Source organism: Mobula hypostoma, chromosome 3, assembly GCF_963921235.1.
Source record: "Mobula hypostoma chromosome 3, sMobHyp1.1, whole genome shotgun sequence".
Classification (NCBI taxonomy): Eukaryota; Metazoa; Chordata; class Chondrichthyes; order Myliobatiformes; family Myliobatidae; genus Mobula; species Mobula hypostoma.
Genome location: NC_086099.1, coordinates 32,065,987 through 32,084,411, shown reverse-complemented (window position 1 = coordinate 32,084,411; position 18,425 = coordinate 32,065,987). Strand labels below are relative to the sequence as shown.

General features: G+C 41.5%; 1 protein-coding gene across 7 annotated transcripts in view; it reads left to right on the top strand.

Moving 5' to 3' along the window:
* Positions 1 to 18,425, top strand: part of LOC134343921 (GTP-binding protein Rit2-like) — a 402,328-nt gene that overhangs the window by 169,493 nt on the left and 214,410 nt on the right. For all 7 annotated transcript variants that reach the window (XM_063042848.1, XM_063042850.1, XM_063042851.1 and 4 more), the window contains one exon: positions 14,725 to 14,798. In XM_063042848.1, the coding sequence (XP_062898918.1) occupies positions 14,725 to 14,798 (74 nt within the window). The remainder of the gene's footprint in view (positions 1 to 14,724; positions 14,799 to 18,425) is intronic.

Below are 18,425 nucleotides of genomic sequence, written 5' to 3'. Positions count from 1 at the left end.
TTCAGAACAGAAATGCGAAAGAATTTTTTTAGTCAGAGGGTGGTGAATCTATGGAATTTGTTGCCACGGGCAGCAGTGGAGGCCAAGTCATTGGGTGTATTTAAGGCAGAGATTGATAGGTATCTGAATAGCCAGGGCATCAAAGGTTATGGTGAGAAGGCGGGGCAGTGGGACTAAATAGGATAAAATGGATCAGCTCATGATGAAATGGCGGAGCAGACTCGATGGGCCGAATGGCCTACTTCTGCTCCTTTGTCTTATGGTCTTATGGTCTTAATTACAGGGGTGATTGATAAGTTCATGGCCTAAGGTAGAAGGAGTCAATTTTAGAAATCCTAGCACATTTACACACTTAGTCCAGCGGTTGTGGAACATATGGCCTAAAGTAGAAGGAGATGAGGAGAAACTTAAAACTTTCTGCATTTTCACTCAAAGTTGAACTGCACATGCATGAAACGAGAGCTGTATAACTCACCTCCTTCGACCTGAGGCCATGATCTTATCAATCACCCCTGCTGTGGACCACCTGGAGGTTCAAGATGCTCTCGTTACATGCACGTGCTTTTCATCTCTTTGAACTGATTCTAGATTCTGCTACAGGAGAAAATAACCTCTCTACATCTACCTTGTCAAAACCCCTTAATATCTTACCTATCCTTAATATGGACTGGGGCCTCCTTAGTGCAAAAGATTTTGACTGGGTAGAATTTGTTAGGTGCATCTGGAGGGTTTCTTAAATCACAATGTAAATAGTTCAATGAGAAAAGGGCCCTAACTGGTCCTGGTCTTCAGAATTGAACCTGGTTAGTTGATTGACCTTTCAGTGGGAGGACATTCAGGAACAATAATGACAATTTCTTAAGTTTTAAGATAGCCATAGATGCCATCTTATAGACTATGCTTATCTATTAGATGGTCTTATGGTCTATTATAGACTACTATAATGGCTTTAATACAGCCAAATATAAGGTATTGCACTTTGGAAAATATAATGTGAAAGGACACTGGTAAGGCCATTAACAGTGTTGGTATACAGAGGGATCTTGGGGTCCAAGTACATAGCTCCCTGGAACTGGTTGTATGCATTTGTTTAGAGTGGTGAAGGTAGTGTATGGCATCCTTGCATTTATTTGTTGAAGTGCTGAGTTCAAGGGTCAGGAAGTTAGGTTACAGCTTTATAAATCTCTAGTGAGGTCATGTTTGGAGTATTGCATTCAATTCTAATTGCTCCTAATAGGAAGAATGTTGAGGTTTTGGAGAAGGTGCAGAGGAGTTTTTATCAGGATGCTGCCTGGATTAAAGGACTTGTACTTTAAGGAGAGGTTGGGCAAACTTGGGTTGTTTCCCTGGAATGGCAGAGGATGAGGGCAGACAGGACAGAGGTTTATAAGATTATAACAGGCATAGATAGCGTAGGCAGCTGATATGTTTTGTGCAGGGTCAAAATATCTAACACTAGCAGACATTGATTTAAGGAGTCAGGGTGTAGGTTCAAAAGAGATATGCAAGCAAGTTATTTTTATAGAGTAGTGGGTACCTGGTATTTGCTGCTGATGGCGTAGGTGCAGGCAGATATGACAGAGGTGTTCAAGAAGCTCTTAGACGGGCACATGAATGTGCAGAGAATGGACAGATACGTTTAGTTAGGCATTTAATTACCAGCTTAACTAATTTGGCACAACGTCATGTACCAGGGGCCTATTTCTGTGCTGTATATTTCTGTTCTATCTTCTATATTTCAATCTAATCAGCAGACACTGTTCTAATCTCGAGCAGATACAAGCCTAGCCTGTTTAACCATTTTTTTCATATGACAACTGGCACATTCCAGGTTTAGTCAAGCATGAACTGATTCAAATGTTGGCATGGCTGACGAGCTGAAACTGTTGAACGAAATGTTAAATCTGCAAGCTGTAAAAATGTGCCAATTTAGAGGATGAAGTGCTGGCCCCTGAGCTTACATTGCTTCTTGGAGCGGATTGGGGAGTAGATGGAAGGGTGAGTGTAGATCATGGGTAGAGAATTCAAGTAACTGTCTACTGGAAACTCAGGGTCACCCACATATACTAAAGAGAGCAAAGCTTTCCCCAGTTTGCATTCTGTTTCCCCAGATTATCATGAGCAACGAATGTATTATGATTATCCTTCTAAGTGGCGTCACAGGTAGATTGAGTCATAAAGACAGCTTTTGAACCACTGGCCTGCATGAATCAAAGTATAGGATAATAAAGTGGGTAACATACGTTGTTCATAATAGAAACAGTTTTTACATAATTCCCAAACACCGCCATTGAGTTGTTGTGTTCACTTTAAGAGACAGTGTCTGAAGAAGCACCTAAAACAACTCTTGCATGTTTTATTAACAAAGTCCTACATTGGTGACCCTGATGCTCTCAGATGATTCCAGAGTTATTCAACAACATCTCAACCAATACGGTCGCGATGATGATGTCAGAGTTTTGGAAGTGGCACGGTACCATGTGGATTACACAGGCGGAAACCCAGTTCATGCTGTGAGAATTCACCGCTGACACGACCCAAATTATACTACATCATAGCATCGCTAAGTAGTTCCACTGCAACCAGAGTGGTGAGCCTACTGGAAGACCCGCCTGCATGTGATAAATATGTCACTCATTTATTAGACTTTTAGACTGTCTGTGTCCCAGTGCTCCAAAAGGTTGCCTGGCCTGGGTGATGCTCGGCCTTCAGAACGAATGGATCATATGCTATCTCTCCTGGGTAATCACTATCCTTATTTTATTTTTAAAGGATTTTTAATGTTACAAATGCCTGATCAAGTTCACATAGCCCTCACTAATACACTCTTGAAGAACAATTGGGAGCTTGCGAAAATGGCTGATAATCTACATCAGCCAGACAGAGGTGCCTCGATTTTCCTCTATTCCCTGACTCAATAAGCCCTGTCAGCACATATCCTCCAGCAGACTCATGCCTGTGGCTCCGAACTGAATAACACCAGGCTCTGTTTTTCAATAGGTTCAATTTAATGTCAGAGAAATGGATACAATATATATCCTGAAATTCTTTTTCTTCGCAAACATCCACGAAAACAGAGTGTCCCAAAGAACAAATGGCAGTTAATTGTTACAATCTCAAAGCCTCCCTCAACTCCCCCCTCCCATGCACAAGCAGCAGCAAGGCAATTGTTTTTAACTCCATTCACAGCCATTTGCATCTGGGCAGATCCAGCCTTCACAGAAACTGTTTGCTTTAAAGTCTGTGTGGCAAGGCCTAGGGAATGATGTGAGAGAATGGAGTGCAGTCTGTGCTGTGTGCCAGCAGGCAAAAATTAACTGTCACGTTCGGGCACCATCGGCACATTTCGAGGTCCCTGAGCGATGGTTTGTCCATGTTGATGTGGAACTGATTGGTCTTCTACCCCCTCCCCCTTGCCCACGGTATCATGCATCCTCTTACCATGGTGGACCACACCACCAGGTGGCCAGAGGTTGTCCCTCTAGCGTTAACGACGGCTGCGGATGTGGCTCGGGCATTTAACACCTGAGTCGCTTTGTTTGATGCCTCATTTGATATTTCTTCTGACCACGGTTCCCAATTCACATTAGGCTTCTGGGCTGTGATGGCCCAGAACCTCGACATTAAATTGCATCACACCACGGAGTATCACCTGCAGTTCAATGGCCTATGTGCGTGCTTTCACTGTTCCTTAAAGGATGTTCTGTTCCTGACAGATGAGTGATGGCATGACCATCTCCCATGGGTCCTGCTGGGGCTCAGAATGGCTCCAAAAAAGGATTTGCATCCTCCACGAACTGAGATGATGTGTGGACAGCCACTATTGGTACAAGGTGATTTTATTCCTGATGCCAGCATTCTGTCCTCCTCCGTAAACTCAATGTTCTTACACCTCTTCCTACTTTCCATCATGGCGTACAGCACTCTTAGGTTCCTGTTGGCTTATGTTCTACCTCGTTCTTTTTTGTCCACCATGATGTACATCAACACTTCCTTAAGCCCCCTTATAGTAGCCTGTTCTATGTTTTGAAATGGGGCAAAAAGACCTTTATTGTAGATAGGAAAGGTAAACCTGAATGTATTTCTGTAGATCGCATTAAACTGGCCTACAAAGACCTGATTGGTTCCACTACCATACCCCTTGCACCATAACATGACCATGTGCATGTCAGCCCAACCCTGGACTAGCCAGAGGTACCTGCCGTTTCTCCAACCCAGGCACAGAGGCCCGAGCCTTGCTGCTCATATGAGCTTCAGATAGACTGGTAGTGCCAGCTTTGGTGAATTCTGTCAGGTAGTGTATTGGCTGACAGATGACACATATTGTTCATCAGTGGTCCCCAACCACCAGGCTGCGGACCCGGGCCGTGAGGAAACGGTATGATTTGGCTATATGAGTCAGCTGCACCTTGAGCTTGAGCGCACGCGAGGTCATTACCCGCTTGTCATCCATATCAGCGCGGGAAGGAGATCAACGCCTCCAGCTTGCAAATGTCGGTGGGCTTAAACGTATGTTTGACATAACATCTCTGCCGGCATTCTGGATCAAAGTCAAGGCTGAATATCCTGAGATAGCCACAAAAGCACTGAAAACGTTTCTTCCATTTCCAACATATCTCTGCAATGAATGCAATGAAAATTAAATTGCGGAATAGACTGGACATAAGGAACTTCCTTCAAGTGTCGCTGTCTCCCATCACCCCTCGATAGGACCGTGTTGTTGCAGGGAAACAAGCCCAGGGCTTCCACTGATTCAGCGATATTGGTGTGTTGCAATGATTTTATATGTTCATACAGGGAAAATATGTGCTGTGTGTTTAACATCCAAACGTTACTTAAATGCTATGATGCTATTGACTTACTTATATAACCATATAACAATTACAGCACGGAAACAGGCGATCTCGCCCCTTCTAGTCTGTGACGAACGCTACTCTCACCTAGTCCCACCGACCTGCACTCAGCCCACAACCCTCCAATCCTTTCCTGTCCATATACCTATCCAATTTTTCTTTAAATGAAAATATCGAACCTGCCTCTACCACTTCTACTGGAAGTTCGTTCAACACTTACTTCAAGCTCTCCTGATAATTGACTTATCACTATATTCATGCGAGGAAAATATGCGCTGTGTGTTTAATATTAAATTCATTAGATAAACCCTTTTAGAAACGAAATTGAGTGTATTAGCCACTTAATCACCTATATTCCTGTCGTGATTAACACTCCCCCCACCCCGCCCTCCCGAGCAGAATCGCTAAAAACAATTTACAGGGAGAAATCGGCAGGTACATGCGCAAGTCACGCATGCGCGCTGGTGCCCGCGCAAGCCTTCATGGTCATTGTAGTCTCCTTCTGGGTAAACAACGTATTTGACTGCTACTCCTGTCCGTTGGCAACCCTACCCCTCCCCCCCACCCCGGGTCGGCCGGTCCGCAAGAATATTGTCAATATTAAACTGGTCCGCAATGCAAAAAAGGTTGGGGACCGCTGTTGTTCATAATAGAAACAGTTCCAAATACTTCACGAACACTGTCAGTGATTTGTGTTCACTTTTTGAGACAGTGTCTGACATAATGACATCAGTGTGAGCCAAATGTTTTTGGTTTGTTCATAATGGAAGTAAAGGGATGCAGCATTTGGTATGCACATTAAACGTCTCTTGTATGTTTTATTGACAAATCTTACCAAAGTATTGAGTACACAAGTCGGAATGTTATGTTGAAGTTGTGTAAGACATTTGTGAGACCAAATTTGGAGTGCTGTTTGCAATTCTGGTTACATGCCTACAGGGAAGATATCACTAAGATTGGACGAGCACTGAAAAAAATTTACCAGGATGTTGCTGTGACTTGAGGTCCTGAGTAAGAGGGAAAGGTTGAATGTATTAGGACCTTATTCCCTGGGGCATCGGAGAATGAAAGGTGATTTGTTAGAGGTATACAAAATTATGAGGGATATAGATAGAGTTAATGCAAGCAGACTGTTTCCACTGAGATTGGGTGAGAGAAGTCGTAGGTAAAGGGTGAAAGGTGAAATACTTGAGGGGAACGAGGCAAATTTCTTCACTTTAAGACGTGAGTGTGGAATGAGTTGCCAGAGGAAGTGATGGATGTGGGTTTGATTTCAACATCTAATAGATGTGAAACAGCGGGAGGAGAAGATGGCAGCTCGACGCAGCTCGCAGCGGCCACTCCAGTGGTGATGTCTGTTATTTGTCAAGTAGGGAGCCATGCACAATCCTGATTTGATGGAGACGGACGTGAGAGCATGAAGGAACATCTGGTGAAATTTCTGAAATGCCCGCTTCGCTGCTGCTGCTATTGTGTGGTCCAGAATCTCCGGAGGAGAAGCTCTGAGTCCTCGGCTTTGCTTGTTGCTCGGCAGCCGGGTTGGGGTCGAAGCGTTCGGGAGAGGATAGTGCTCGGAGAGGCTGTGTCGGAGGGCTGGTCGGAGGCTCGAAGTTTTTGGATGGACTCAGAGTCCACTGCGGTCGGGTGCTTCCAATGGTGCTGCATCGGCAAGTTGGCAGTGCTTGGAGGCTCATGGCAGGGAGAGTTTCTCCCTTCTGCTGCCTACGTGAGATGATGAGTCTATCGGGACTTTGAGACTTTTTTTTACTGTGCCCATGGTCTGCTCTTTATTAAAATATGGTATTGCTTTGCACTGTTGTAACTATGTTATAATTATGTAGTTTTGTTAGTTTTAGTCTTGATTTGTCCTGTGTTTTCTTGTGATATCATTCTGGAGGAACGTTGTTTCATTTTTTAATGCATGCATTTCTAAATGACAATAAACGAGGACTGAGTGTCCTCATAATCTAATCTAATAATCTAATCAGTTTGGACGAGTACATGGACATGAGGGGTTTAGGGGGGATATGGTCCAGCTGCAGGCTGGCAGAATAACAGTTTGGTATGGACTGGATAGGTTGATGTGCTGTAGTGCTTTGTGACTCTATAACTCTAAAGGAAGGTTACATGTAGTCAACAAATCAGCAAGCACTTGTGGAATGAGAGAAACAAAGTAATATTGCAGCAGGGTGACCTTCCATCAGAACAAACAGTTCTGACGCAGATAGGAATGACTGAACTAAAATGGTTGAATTCAATATTGAGTCCCAAGGACTGCACCTTGCCTAGTTGGAAGGCAAAATGCTGTTCCTTGAATTTACATTGATCTCGACATACGAGCTGATCACAGAGTTTAGGCTCTTCTTCCAAAGGCATTAAGCTGTTAGTTGTATTCCATGTAGTTTCTGAAGTACACCCAACACACATTGAGATACTGCTTTGCATGTTCTCATTCTCTCTTTCTTCATCAGTTCCTTGTAGCTGCCAACTCACTAAAGTTGGTTTGTCCAGGCAGTACCCTGTTACCATTGTATGCTTAGAAAAGGTGAGTCCACCTGGGAGTATGGGTGTGCTGGATGCCCTTACTTTCTAATGCTATGATATTTACTAAAACCCAGTTCCTTAATTCAAATAACTTCATCCAGTTGACTCTCAGGATCACTAGTGCACACATACGTTCTCCACAGTCCTGGAATAAACATGTTCCCTGTGTACTGGAACACACACAGTTCCCAAAATTCTGAAACCCACACATTCTCCACTACCTGGAAGCCACACACTTCCCACAGTCCTAGATTCCCCACGTTCCCCACAGTCCTGGAATCCACACATTTCCCACAGACCTGGATCCCACACATTCTTCACAGTCTTGGTACCCACACGTTCCCCACAGACCTGGAACCCATGCGTTTCTCATAGCCCTGGGACCCACTCATTCCTAAAGTCTTGGAACTGATTAGTTCCCCACAATCCTGCCACCCACATGTTCCTCACAGACTTGGAACATGCACATTCTTGTAGTCCTGGAATCCACACATCCCCCATAGTCTAGGAACACACACATTCGCTGCACTTGGAACCCACACATTCGCTGCACTTGGAATCCATGCATTTCACTGTGACCTGAAACCCACTACTTTCTTTATGTTTATTATACAATCTCATTGCCTTTTCCTGTAGATTTCGAATTTTACCGTATCATCAAGACACTTAGCATTGTACTCAGTTGCTAAAAGGGGGCAGAGGACATTGTTTCATCTCATTTTGCAGACGACATTTAAACATTAGAATAAATCTCTGTTTCAACTATCTCTGAAGCTTTAGAACACAATGTTTCTGTACACCAACTGAAAATTAAATAGAGGAACTGTAGATGATAGACAAATTGAATAAAGAGATTATATGCTGGGAATACATTCAGTCACAGAATTGTAAAACATAGAAGCAGTCGCTGTGACTTCGCACATCTGATCATTTTGCCCACGTACATTTATCCCATTTGTCCATATAAGGACCTTCTCCTTCTATGCCTTGACTATTTAAGTGTCTGCATACTTCCTATATGTAATAATTCTATCTGATTCTACCTAATAGTCTAGCAATCACTCTCTGTGTTAAAAAAAATCTTGTCAAAATCTCCCTTAAAACTTCTACCATTCACCCTAATACATACCCTCTGCTTTAATACCCATGCCATGGGAAAACATATCTAGCCCATCTGTTCCTCTCACGTTCTTATATACTGCTATCAGATCACTTCTCAACCTCATTTCCCCCAGTGCAAACAAGCCCAGTTTATCTAATCTCTCCTAGAAATAAAGTCCTACTATCCATGCAATATTCTGGTGATCTCCTCTGCACCATCTTCAGCACAATCACATCCTTCTTATAAATACAAGGCATTCTGCAAATGCTGGAACACATACAAAATCCTGGGGGAGGGGAACACAGCAGGTTAGACAGCATTTATGGAGAGGATTAAACAGTCAACATTTTGGGTCAAGAACCTGACCAGAACTGCATACCATCCTCCAGGTGCAGCCTAGCCAATGCTTTGTAAAGTTGCAACATTACATTCCAGTTCTAACATTCTATTCTCTGGTTTATGCCAGATCAGCCATGATCTTATTGAATGGTGGAGCAGGGTCGACAGACAAGATGACCTACTCCTGTTCCCATTTCTTATGTTCTTATTTGTCTTCTTTAATGCCCTCTGCACCTGTGTTGTAACCTTTAGGGAACTATGGACTTAGACCACTGAAACTCTCTTTTTGTCAATACTCATTGGTGCCTTACCATTTACTGTATATGTTCTACCACTGTCTGACTATCCAAAATCAATTACTTTGCACTTATTAGGATTTAATTCCATCTGCCAGTGTTCTGCACAGTCTTCCAACAGGTCTATATCCTGTTGCAGCCTTGAGTGACCAGCCTTGCTATCCACAACACCACCAATTTTTGTGTCATTCGCAAACTTACTTTGACATTCATGTCAGACATCATCATCATCAGCGATTACTCATGGTCAAGTATGATTCTTCTCCTGTTGATCGATGTGATCACTTGTTGGTCATGAGATGACTGAAGAGGCCGATCAGTGATCCAGAACTCCTATTGCAGTGTTGGCAGGTATAGGTCATTGAAGTGGTGGCTGTAGCTGCTTGGGCCTTTCCCAGTCTCTCCTTACTTTGAAGCCACTTAGTCTCAGTGGCATGGTGGAGGTATTCTTCAAGCTGTCCATTCCCCTCATAGACAGCCCTTTTCCAGCTTTCCCTATCCTGTACTAATTTCTCCCATCCATTCAGGTTGATTTGGCACTTCCTCCGCTGGGTCTTGATATTGTCCTTGAACCACTCTTTCTGCCCTCCAGGCGTGCGCTTTGCATCCTTGAGTTGGCCAAACAGGAGTTGTTTAGGGAGCTGGAAGTCAGACATGCGGATGATGTGGCCGACCCATTGCAATTGCTGGTGAGTCACAATTGTGGCTATGGAGTTAATGTTAGCTTCCTCCAGGATGCTGGAGTTAGTGCACCTGCTCTTCCAGCTATCTCTCAGACTCTTTCGGAGGCATCTTTGATGGTAAGTTACTAGGAGTTTTATGTGTATGCTGTATGTTGTCCATAACTCCGCTCTATATAGAAAGGAGGGGAGGACTTTAGCTTTATAGACCCAAAACTTAGTGTTCATCCTGATAGCCCAATCTTCAAAAACCCTCTTTCTTAGGCTGGCAATAGCTCCATTTTCACAGTCTATTCTGCAATTTATTTCAAAGTCAATGTTGGCTTTTGAAGAAAGAAGGCTGCCAAGATATGGGAAACGATCAGTGTTCTCCAGAGGGATTTTGCCAACTTGGATGGTTGGAGATTCAGAAGCTTGATCTGGAGGAGGTTGGTGCAGGACTTGGAATTTCTTGATGTTTTGATCAAGTCCCAGGAGATTGTACGCTCTGCAAAAGCATCCATTATGCACAACAGATCCTCCTCAGAGTGAGCTATGATGGCATTGTTGTCTGCATGTTGGAGCTCCATGATGGAAGTAGTTGACACCTTGCTCTTTGACTTGAACGTGTTAAGGTTAAAAAGCCCTCTCCTGTCTGTCCTCTAGAGAATCTGGACTCCATGTGGGAGGTCTTGACCTGTAAGATAAAGAATGGTTGCAAAGAAAATGGCAAACAGTGTTGGGACAATGATGCACCCCTGTTTGACCCCAATCTTAGCCTTAAAATGCTCTGTTTCAGAGCCGCTGTTGCTGATGACTGTATAAGAGCTGAAGGATCTTGGGGTATTTCTCTGGGCACCCGATTTTGGACAGTACCTGTCAAAGGGCAGGATGATTTACAGAGTCAAATGCTTTTGTAAGGTCTATGAAGGCCATATAAAGTGGGAGATTTTGATTTTGGGCTTTCTCCTGCTATTGATGTGCTGTAATGATCATGTCAGATGTTCCTTTGGCTGGATTGGAGCCATGGTGAGATTCAGGCAGGAGATCTTCTGCCAGAGGTGAAAGCCAGTCACATAAAGTTTAGGTGAGTATCTTTCCTGTAGTAGAGAGGAGGGAGATGCCTCTATAATTTCTGCCGTCAACTTTGTCACCCTTTTGGAAGAGTGTGACAATCCCTGAGTTCAGCTGGAATCTTCTGGTTCCAGATCTTGACAAGCAGGTCATAAATATGGTTTAAAAGTTCCATGCCACCTTCCTTGAAGATTTCTGCTGGAATTCCATCAGGGCCAGTGGCCTTGTTGTTCCTCAATTTCTTGCAAGCACCTCTTTGATACTTGGAGGCTTACTCATGTCCTCCTTCATGGGTTGTTGTGGAAGCTGGTTGATTACTTCAAAGTCAACAGTGATGTTACGATTAGGTAGTTCCTGAAAGTGCTTCTTCAATCAAGAATTGATGGCATCATTGTCCTTCAGCCCCCTTTGTCCATCTTTGGAGTGAAGGGGGTTTAGGCCACAATGGTTTGAGCCATACACTGCCTAGGTAGCAATAGAGAAACCCTTGATATCACCAGAGCCAGCAAACTGCTCTATTTCTAGGGCCCTCTCAGTCCACCACTGATTCTTTATTTCACTTACTCTATGCCAGACTATGGCCTTAGCTTTGGAGTTGGTTTCTCTTTTTGCCTTGCAGTTTGATGTCCTTCTGTTAGGCACAGAAAGCTTTCTCTTTGTCATTGATGAACTCTTCTATTTCATTGTCATTTTCATCAAACCAATCTTTGTTTTTCCTGGTCTTGTATCCAATGATGTTTTTACAAGTATCAAGGGTGGTGGTCTTCAGTGTGGTCCAGTGTGCTTCAATGTCCTATGGATACTGTCTTGGGAGTCTTTCAGAGAGGGCAGCCTGGAGATGTTGTACCTTTGCTGTGTCTTTTAGGCTCTTGATGTTGAACCTGGGATGGCTCAGCTTCTTTTGCACTCTACACTTCCACAGGATTTTGATGGACATTGGTGACCGAATAAGCCAGTGGTCTGTCCAGCCCTCATCAGTACTGATCTTGACTCTTGTGCTCTTCATGTCTGTGCATTCCCTCCTTTGAACAATGACATCATCTATAAGATGCCAAGTCTTTGTACAGGGATGCATCCACAAAGTTTTCATCTTATTTCTGTGGCCGATCCGAGTGTTGGTGATGTTTAGCACACTTGGAGAGCAAGAGCACTCCACTGGAGTTGACATTGCCAGCACCTTCCTTCCTAATTGTGCCTTTCCAGGAGTCGCTGTCCCTGCCAACTCTAACATTGCAGTCTCCAAAAAGAATGACTTATCTTCCTTGGGAATATCTGACAGCATGCGGTCCAGGTTGGCATAGAAAGTCTCCTTAACATCCACTGGTGAGTCTAGGACTGGAGCGTAGGCACTCTCAGCTGTAGCCATTTGGTTGTTAGCAAGCTTAAGGTGTATTGTCATTGATGCTAACTGGCAATATCAGACATATGACATTCAAGTCTGTCATTCATATCCATGTTGTTCATATATGTATATCACAAATAGAGATAGTTCCAGCACTGATCCCCTTAGTACACCACTCATCATAGACTCCCAATCAGAAACCAAATCATCCTTCCTCTCACCAAATCAACTTTAATCCAATTAATTGTTTCGTCTCAGATCTCAAGTACCATAACTTTCTTGAATTGCCTATTATTTGAGACATTGACAAGTACCTTATGAAAATCCACTACAGACATCTATCACCCTGCTTCATTAACTTATTTGATTACCTTCTCAAAAAATATATCAGTCTGGGACTGAAATGAACTGTTTCTGCAGAACCTCGGTCCACATTGGTGATTAATCCAAAGATATACATGTTAATTTTTTAATATTCTAACGGGTTAAAATGTATCATTACAGTTTTCAATTCTGCAATCATATCTAAATTCAAACCATTTCTTCTAAGGTTCCTTAACCACAACATAGGAACTTCTGATATTAACTTTACAAAATCCTGTTAATTTATCCATGCACTTAGAGCAATTTGACACTTTTTTTTTACAATTAGGTCATTGCTTGCCTTACAGCTCCTCTGCGAGGTAAGTCTTCAGGGATGCTTTGGTCCTTTGTTCTTATCAAAGCTTCAATGCAACATAGTTTTTGTTATATATAACTAAAAGCTATTGGAAAGGTTGACACAAAATAGGTACTTGCTTTCAGAACTGGATACATTTAGATATGAAGAAAATATAGTGTTTTGATCTTGCAGCCTTTTGGCACCAATAAACAGCTATCACTCATGTATTACGGTTAGTATCCATTGATATGAGTGCTTTGTGTGAAGCAATGGTCTGAACCGTCAAAGCCTTGGGACTGCACACATTTATGCTCCAGGAATTCCACAATTTAAGAGCAATAGTAGTTAACCCATCCTGTTGCAAACTATTTTCTAATATCGTGTCTGGAAGATAAATAGTAACACAATACAGAGCAATTCATAAATTAAATGTTGTTACTAACCTGCAGGAATAGAAATTCAATGCTAATTTATACAGCACAATCTTTGATCATACAAATTACTCAAGTAGTCAGTTCTGTGAATATCTGCAAGACCAGAGTGAGTCAGTTTCATTTTTAGTAATAATTTGTTATGAGGGTCAGTCTGCTCGTGGTGCTGGTCAATATAACAGCAATCTTTCCTGAACCCTGAAGTAGTAGAAGCTATAAAAGCTGTATGATTACTTGTCATTTTGTAGAGAACCAACAAAATATTATTTTCACTCAGAAAAGACAGTACTTTAAACAATTCCACATAGACCTTAGATGAAAGAGTATTATCTTCTTGAAAGAGTGCCTGGTAAAGTGTTTTCTTTGCTTGGAAGGAAGAGACAATAGACCCATATGTCACTTTCATCCTAGTGAAATGCTCCAAGAAACACAGCAGTACAAAACCTCGAACAGGCTGGATGATGACAAATGACTGTTGGATATAAGGATGGGGCAGAGATTTTATCATGACAACCTTGAGATGAGTTTATTGCTGCAATCAGTAGCAATGCCAAAGGGGAATCAATGGAGTAAGGATATTTAAAAACCTATTTCATTATAATTAACAATCAATAAAATATTTGATCCATAATCAGTGTCCTGAGATACAAGGTGGATAACAATGAAACAAGGAAGAATCTGATATCTCGCTTGGCACTGGAGTGTTTGCAACAGCACACAGGACACATAGAACTGGCTATTCAAAAGGCAGTATTTCTTTAAACTTAGTTTCCATGTGCATGATTCAATTTGTGTGGCCAATACTGCTAAGTTCTAGTTCAGAAAATTGGCAACTGGATGAAACTTGTGCATGGAATTATAATCAAAATCCAAATGTAGTCATTAGACCTTGACTTGAATCAGTTCTTGAAACAATCACCTCTTTTGGTTGGAAGTAAAATTAGCAGCCAGGGAATTCTGAACCAGGAGTGTAGAAAGTATATTTTGAAGATTGTATTTGCTCATTTTCAATGTTGTATTCTGAGGAATGGGGCAAAGTTGTACTCGTAATTTTGTGATTTCTCTAAATGACCGTTACTAGAACCAAATAATCTGCAAGCTGGCTTTTAGATTCACTGGTGAGAACAGAACACTCTTTAGTAGAGTATACATTGGTTTATGCACAGTATTTAATTGCAGATGTTTTTAAAGATTTCTGCAAAAGATGAAATAATTTAGAAGTCATGAGCCTCTAATTAAAACAGAAGAAAGTTTTCATCTTCCAAACCATTTTATTTTCAGATGGAAAAGGACAAACATTTGGAAGTGTGCAGTTGCTGAAAAGGGATGTATGTCAGAATGAACTAGTTGTTGGTCTTTGATTAATAGCTGGGACCATAAGCCACGAAGGATCAACTATTTTATGTGTTTTACTCTCTTGCAGAAGATGCATACAAGACTCAAGTACGTGTTGATGATAATCCTGCATACTTGGACATATTGGACACAGCTGGCCAGGTTAATTCTATTTATGTGTTCCTTCTCACCTTTATATCAAAGCAACCACAAAGATATACAGCTTTCAAACAGCCAATTAGGTCAGAACAAGGCTGAAGGGAAAGAAAATGATCGCTAAAAGATTGAATAAATGATCAGTTTATTCTTGAGTAACAAGCAGGTTAAAATTAAAATTTTCTCATTTTACCCACAAGGATCCAGATTCCAGCATTTTGTTTAATTGCTCGCTCACAAAACTGACTAGTAAGTTCAATCTATTTTCCTCCCTGTAAGGTAATTTTGAACTGGCTTCAAAACTTTAATAGTTAATGTAGTAAATCACTTATGCCTAAAATCCATCAAAATATTTTGTTGGGAGGATTATTTGAGTGCTTGTCTCCACTGAAGGTAAGCTGCCATACCAAGTGCAAGGGGCAAAGGAACAATTATAGCGAGATAGGGACATGAGCAATTCCATACAGCAACATTGCAGTCTATCTTTCACTGCCGTAACTAATATTTCCAGTGAATAAGTTGAGGGAGAAAGATGGGTTTCCAAAATCTTGTGTTTTTTGGTGATTCTGACAATGCATAGATCAAATTCCCCTGGAACCAAAGAGTAATTTGGATGGTGGAAAGGAGAGGAGGCTAGATGCTGAGGCAAGAGTTAAGTAGCAACTGGTCAGGGGATATAGAAAATAAATTTAATATATTAATGCTTATGGATTGTCAAAGCCATGTATTTGTGCCAATACTGTAAGTGTATTGTGTTCAAATGTAAACTTAAAGCTGTTTTAAAACTTAAAATACAAAATTTTAGAATATAATCTAAATTGTGAGAAATTACAGAGCTATGTGGTGCAGAGGGGTTTAAATGTCTGAATGGATGATTCATAAAAGTCTAATTTTGCGTGTGCAGCGTTGATTAAGAAAGGTAAGTAAATGTCATCGTATACTGTGAGAGGAGTTGAATTATGGAGGTTATGGTTCGTTCGTTTAAAGCATTGGTGAGACCACACCTAGAATATTAGTCCTGATATACCATCCTGATGAAGGGTCTCAGCCCGAAATGCCGACTGTTTGGGGGATTATATGGGAGGCAGGGTTTGAGGGTCGGCACAACAATGTGGGCCGCAGGGCCTGTACTATGCTGTACTATTCTATGTTCTGTTTACTTTTGTCCATAGATGCTGCTTGACCTGCTGAGCTCCCCCAGCATTTTGTGTGAGTTCCTGGAATACTAAGTGCAATATTGGGCTCTGCATTCAAGGATGGATGTTAATAATTGTAACCAGTTGACTTTACTAATTCCAGAAATAGATGGGTTGTCTTATGAGCGAAGTTTTGACAAGCTAGCTTTGCACCTGTTGCAGTTTGGAAGAGTGAGATGAGACATAATTGAAACACAAAAGATTTTGAAGGATTATGATGGGGTGAATATGACTAGAATATTTCTTTTTGTGGAAGAATACAGATTAGGATTCTTGTTTAAAATGAAGGACTGGTTATTTCTAAGAGATATAAGGCATTCTTTAGTCTTTGAGGGTTACGTACAGTACTGCATCAAAGGACTGAAGCAAAGTTTTATGTTGAGGCACAGGCAGGTGGATTTCATGATGTACAAGGAGGTGGAAGGTAAACAATGATAATTTACTTTCAGAATGTGGAGTTCAGGTTACAATCAGATAAACCATGATCTTATTAAATGACAGAACAAACGTGAGGGGCTAAGTCATCTTTCTCCTGCTCTTAATACATATGTTTGTATGATTCAGGAGCGGGCAAGTCAGTTTTACATTGTGCTTGATTTTCTTTACTAAGTGAATGCAAACCTGAAAACCATGTCTGCGTGACTTAACAGGCAATTCTTCAAAGGAGCTGCTGCAGCTGCCACCAAAATGGTGCACTGGTTGAAGATAATTACCTGTATTTAGAGCTGCAAGAAGCATACTTGGTCTTCTGGTGTCTGATTAAGAAAAGAGGTTTGTTGTAGACACTAGCTGTCACTTAGCCCTGATTGACTAAGCCATTAATCACCCCATATAGCCCAACTATCCACTGATATTGTCTCTAGGCTTCCTCCCTAATTACAGCTCCTCTCTCCTATCTGAATTATCAGGTAGGTAAGAACTTTTTCCTAGTGTGGAAATAGCTAATACGAGGAAGCATAATTTTAAGATGATTGAAGGAAAGTATAGGTGGGAGTGGGGTGACAGAGGTAAATTTATTTGCACAGAGAATGCTGGGTGATTGGAGCATCCTGTCAGGGGTGGTGATAGAGGCAGATACAATAGCGGCATTTAAAAAACTCTTGGAAAGGTACCTGCATAATAGAAAAAGTACAGGGTTATTTAAGATGAAAAGTTAGATTGATCTTAGAGTAAGTTAAAAGACTGGCACAACATCTTAGGCTGAAGAGGCTGTATTGTGCTGCACTGCCTTATGTTCTTTGATTAGAGTCATTCCCCTCCCAGCCAAACTAATCACCCATTTTAAGATTGCCCTATTTCAATTGCCTGCATCCCCCATTGTTTCATGATTCGACCCCCCTCCTATCTAAAGGCATATCAATGCATCTTTTGGATAATGGAGACACATGATCATCATAGTGAGCTGCCAATTGGCACCCATTAAGTGTCACAGGTCATTGATTTCCCTCATCAAATGTGACTACATTTCTGGCAGTGGATTATCAGAAATAAAAACAGACGAGAAAGTGTTAGTGATACTCAGCATGTATGAAGGGGAAAAAAACTGAGTGATGGCTTCATGTCAATGACCTTTCAGAAGAATTTTTTGGCATTTGTTTCCGTTAAATATTGAATGCACTGAACTTGTGCTACATTGAAAAGATGCAGTAACTGCATTAGACAGTTAATCACCGCAAAATAATGCAGCTTTATCTACATGGTGAATAGCCTAGCCCTACAATGTCCCCTTGTAAGCTGCAACTTCTTGATTTTATGTGGAAATACTTATAGCAGCAGTCAATGGATGCGTAATTGTTTTGAGTAATACTCTGGAATTCATTGAGTAAATGCTTGACATGGTACCCTATACCACCCACCCTAACATTTATAGAATCTTGTAAAAAAAATTGTACAGTGCGGTCTTGATAAAAGTACAAAAAATCTCAGCTTGCACCAATGTCCTTTTTAAAATGGGATTCATTTTCCATTTCTTAGGCTTTTTAAAATAATTTGTGAAGATTAATTAATGAAAATACTAAACTTGAATGTCTTCAGGACACGTAGAGTAAATACAGGCATTTGGCTCTCCTGTCTGACCCAGTCTAGTTAAGAAAGGACCAGATGAATTTGATTTTTTAGATAAATTGGTGTGGTACTTCTGTTACCAAGCACATCTGCCAAAATAGAAAGCCTGCCAAACATTATTTAACTTTTGCAATTGAGGGGACTTATTTTCTGCAGGGTAGGAGAATCAAAAACCAGGGGCAAAGGTTTATGGTGAAATGTTAAGGGACCTCAGGGCCGAATTATTTTATGCAGACACTGCTGAGTATACAGAATGAACTGCCAGAGGAAATGGTTGAGGAAGGTACTATTGTATCATTTAAGAAGTAGTTGGATTGTACCATGGAGGGGTGGAGCTTGGACAGATATTGTCTGAATGCAGGAGATTAGGCTA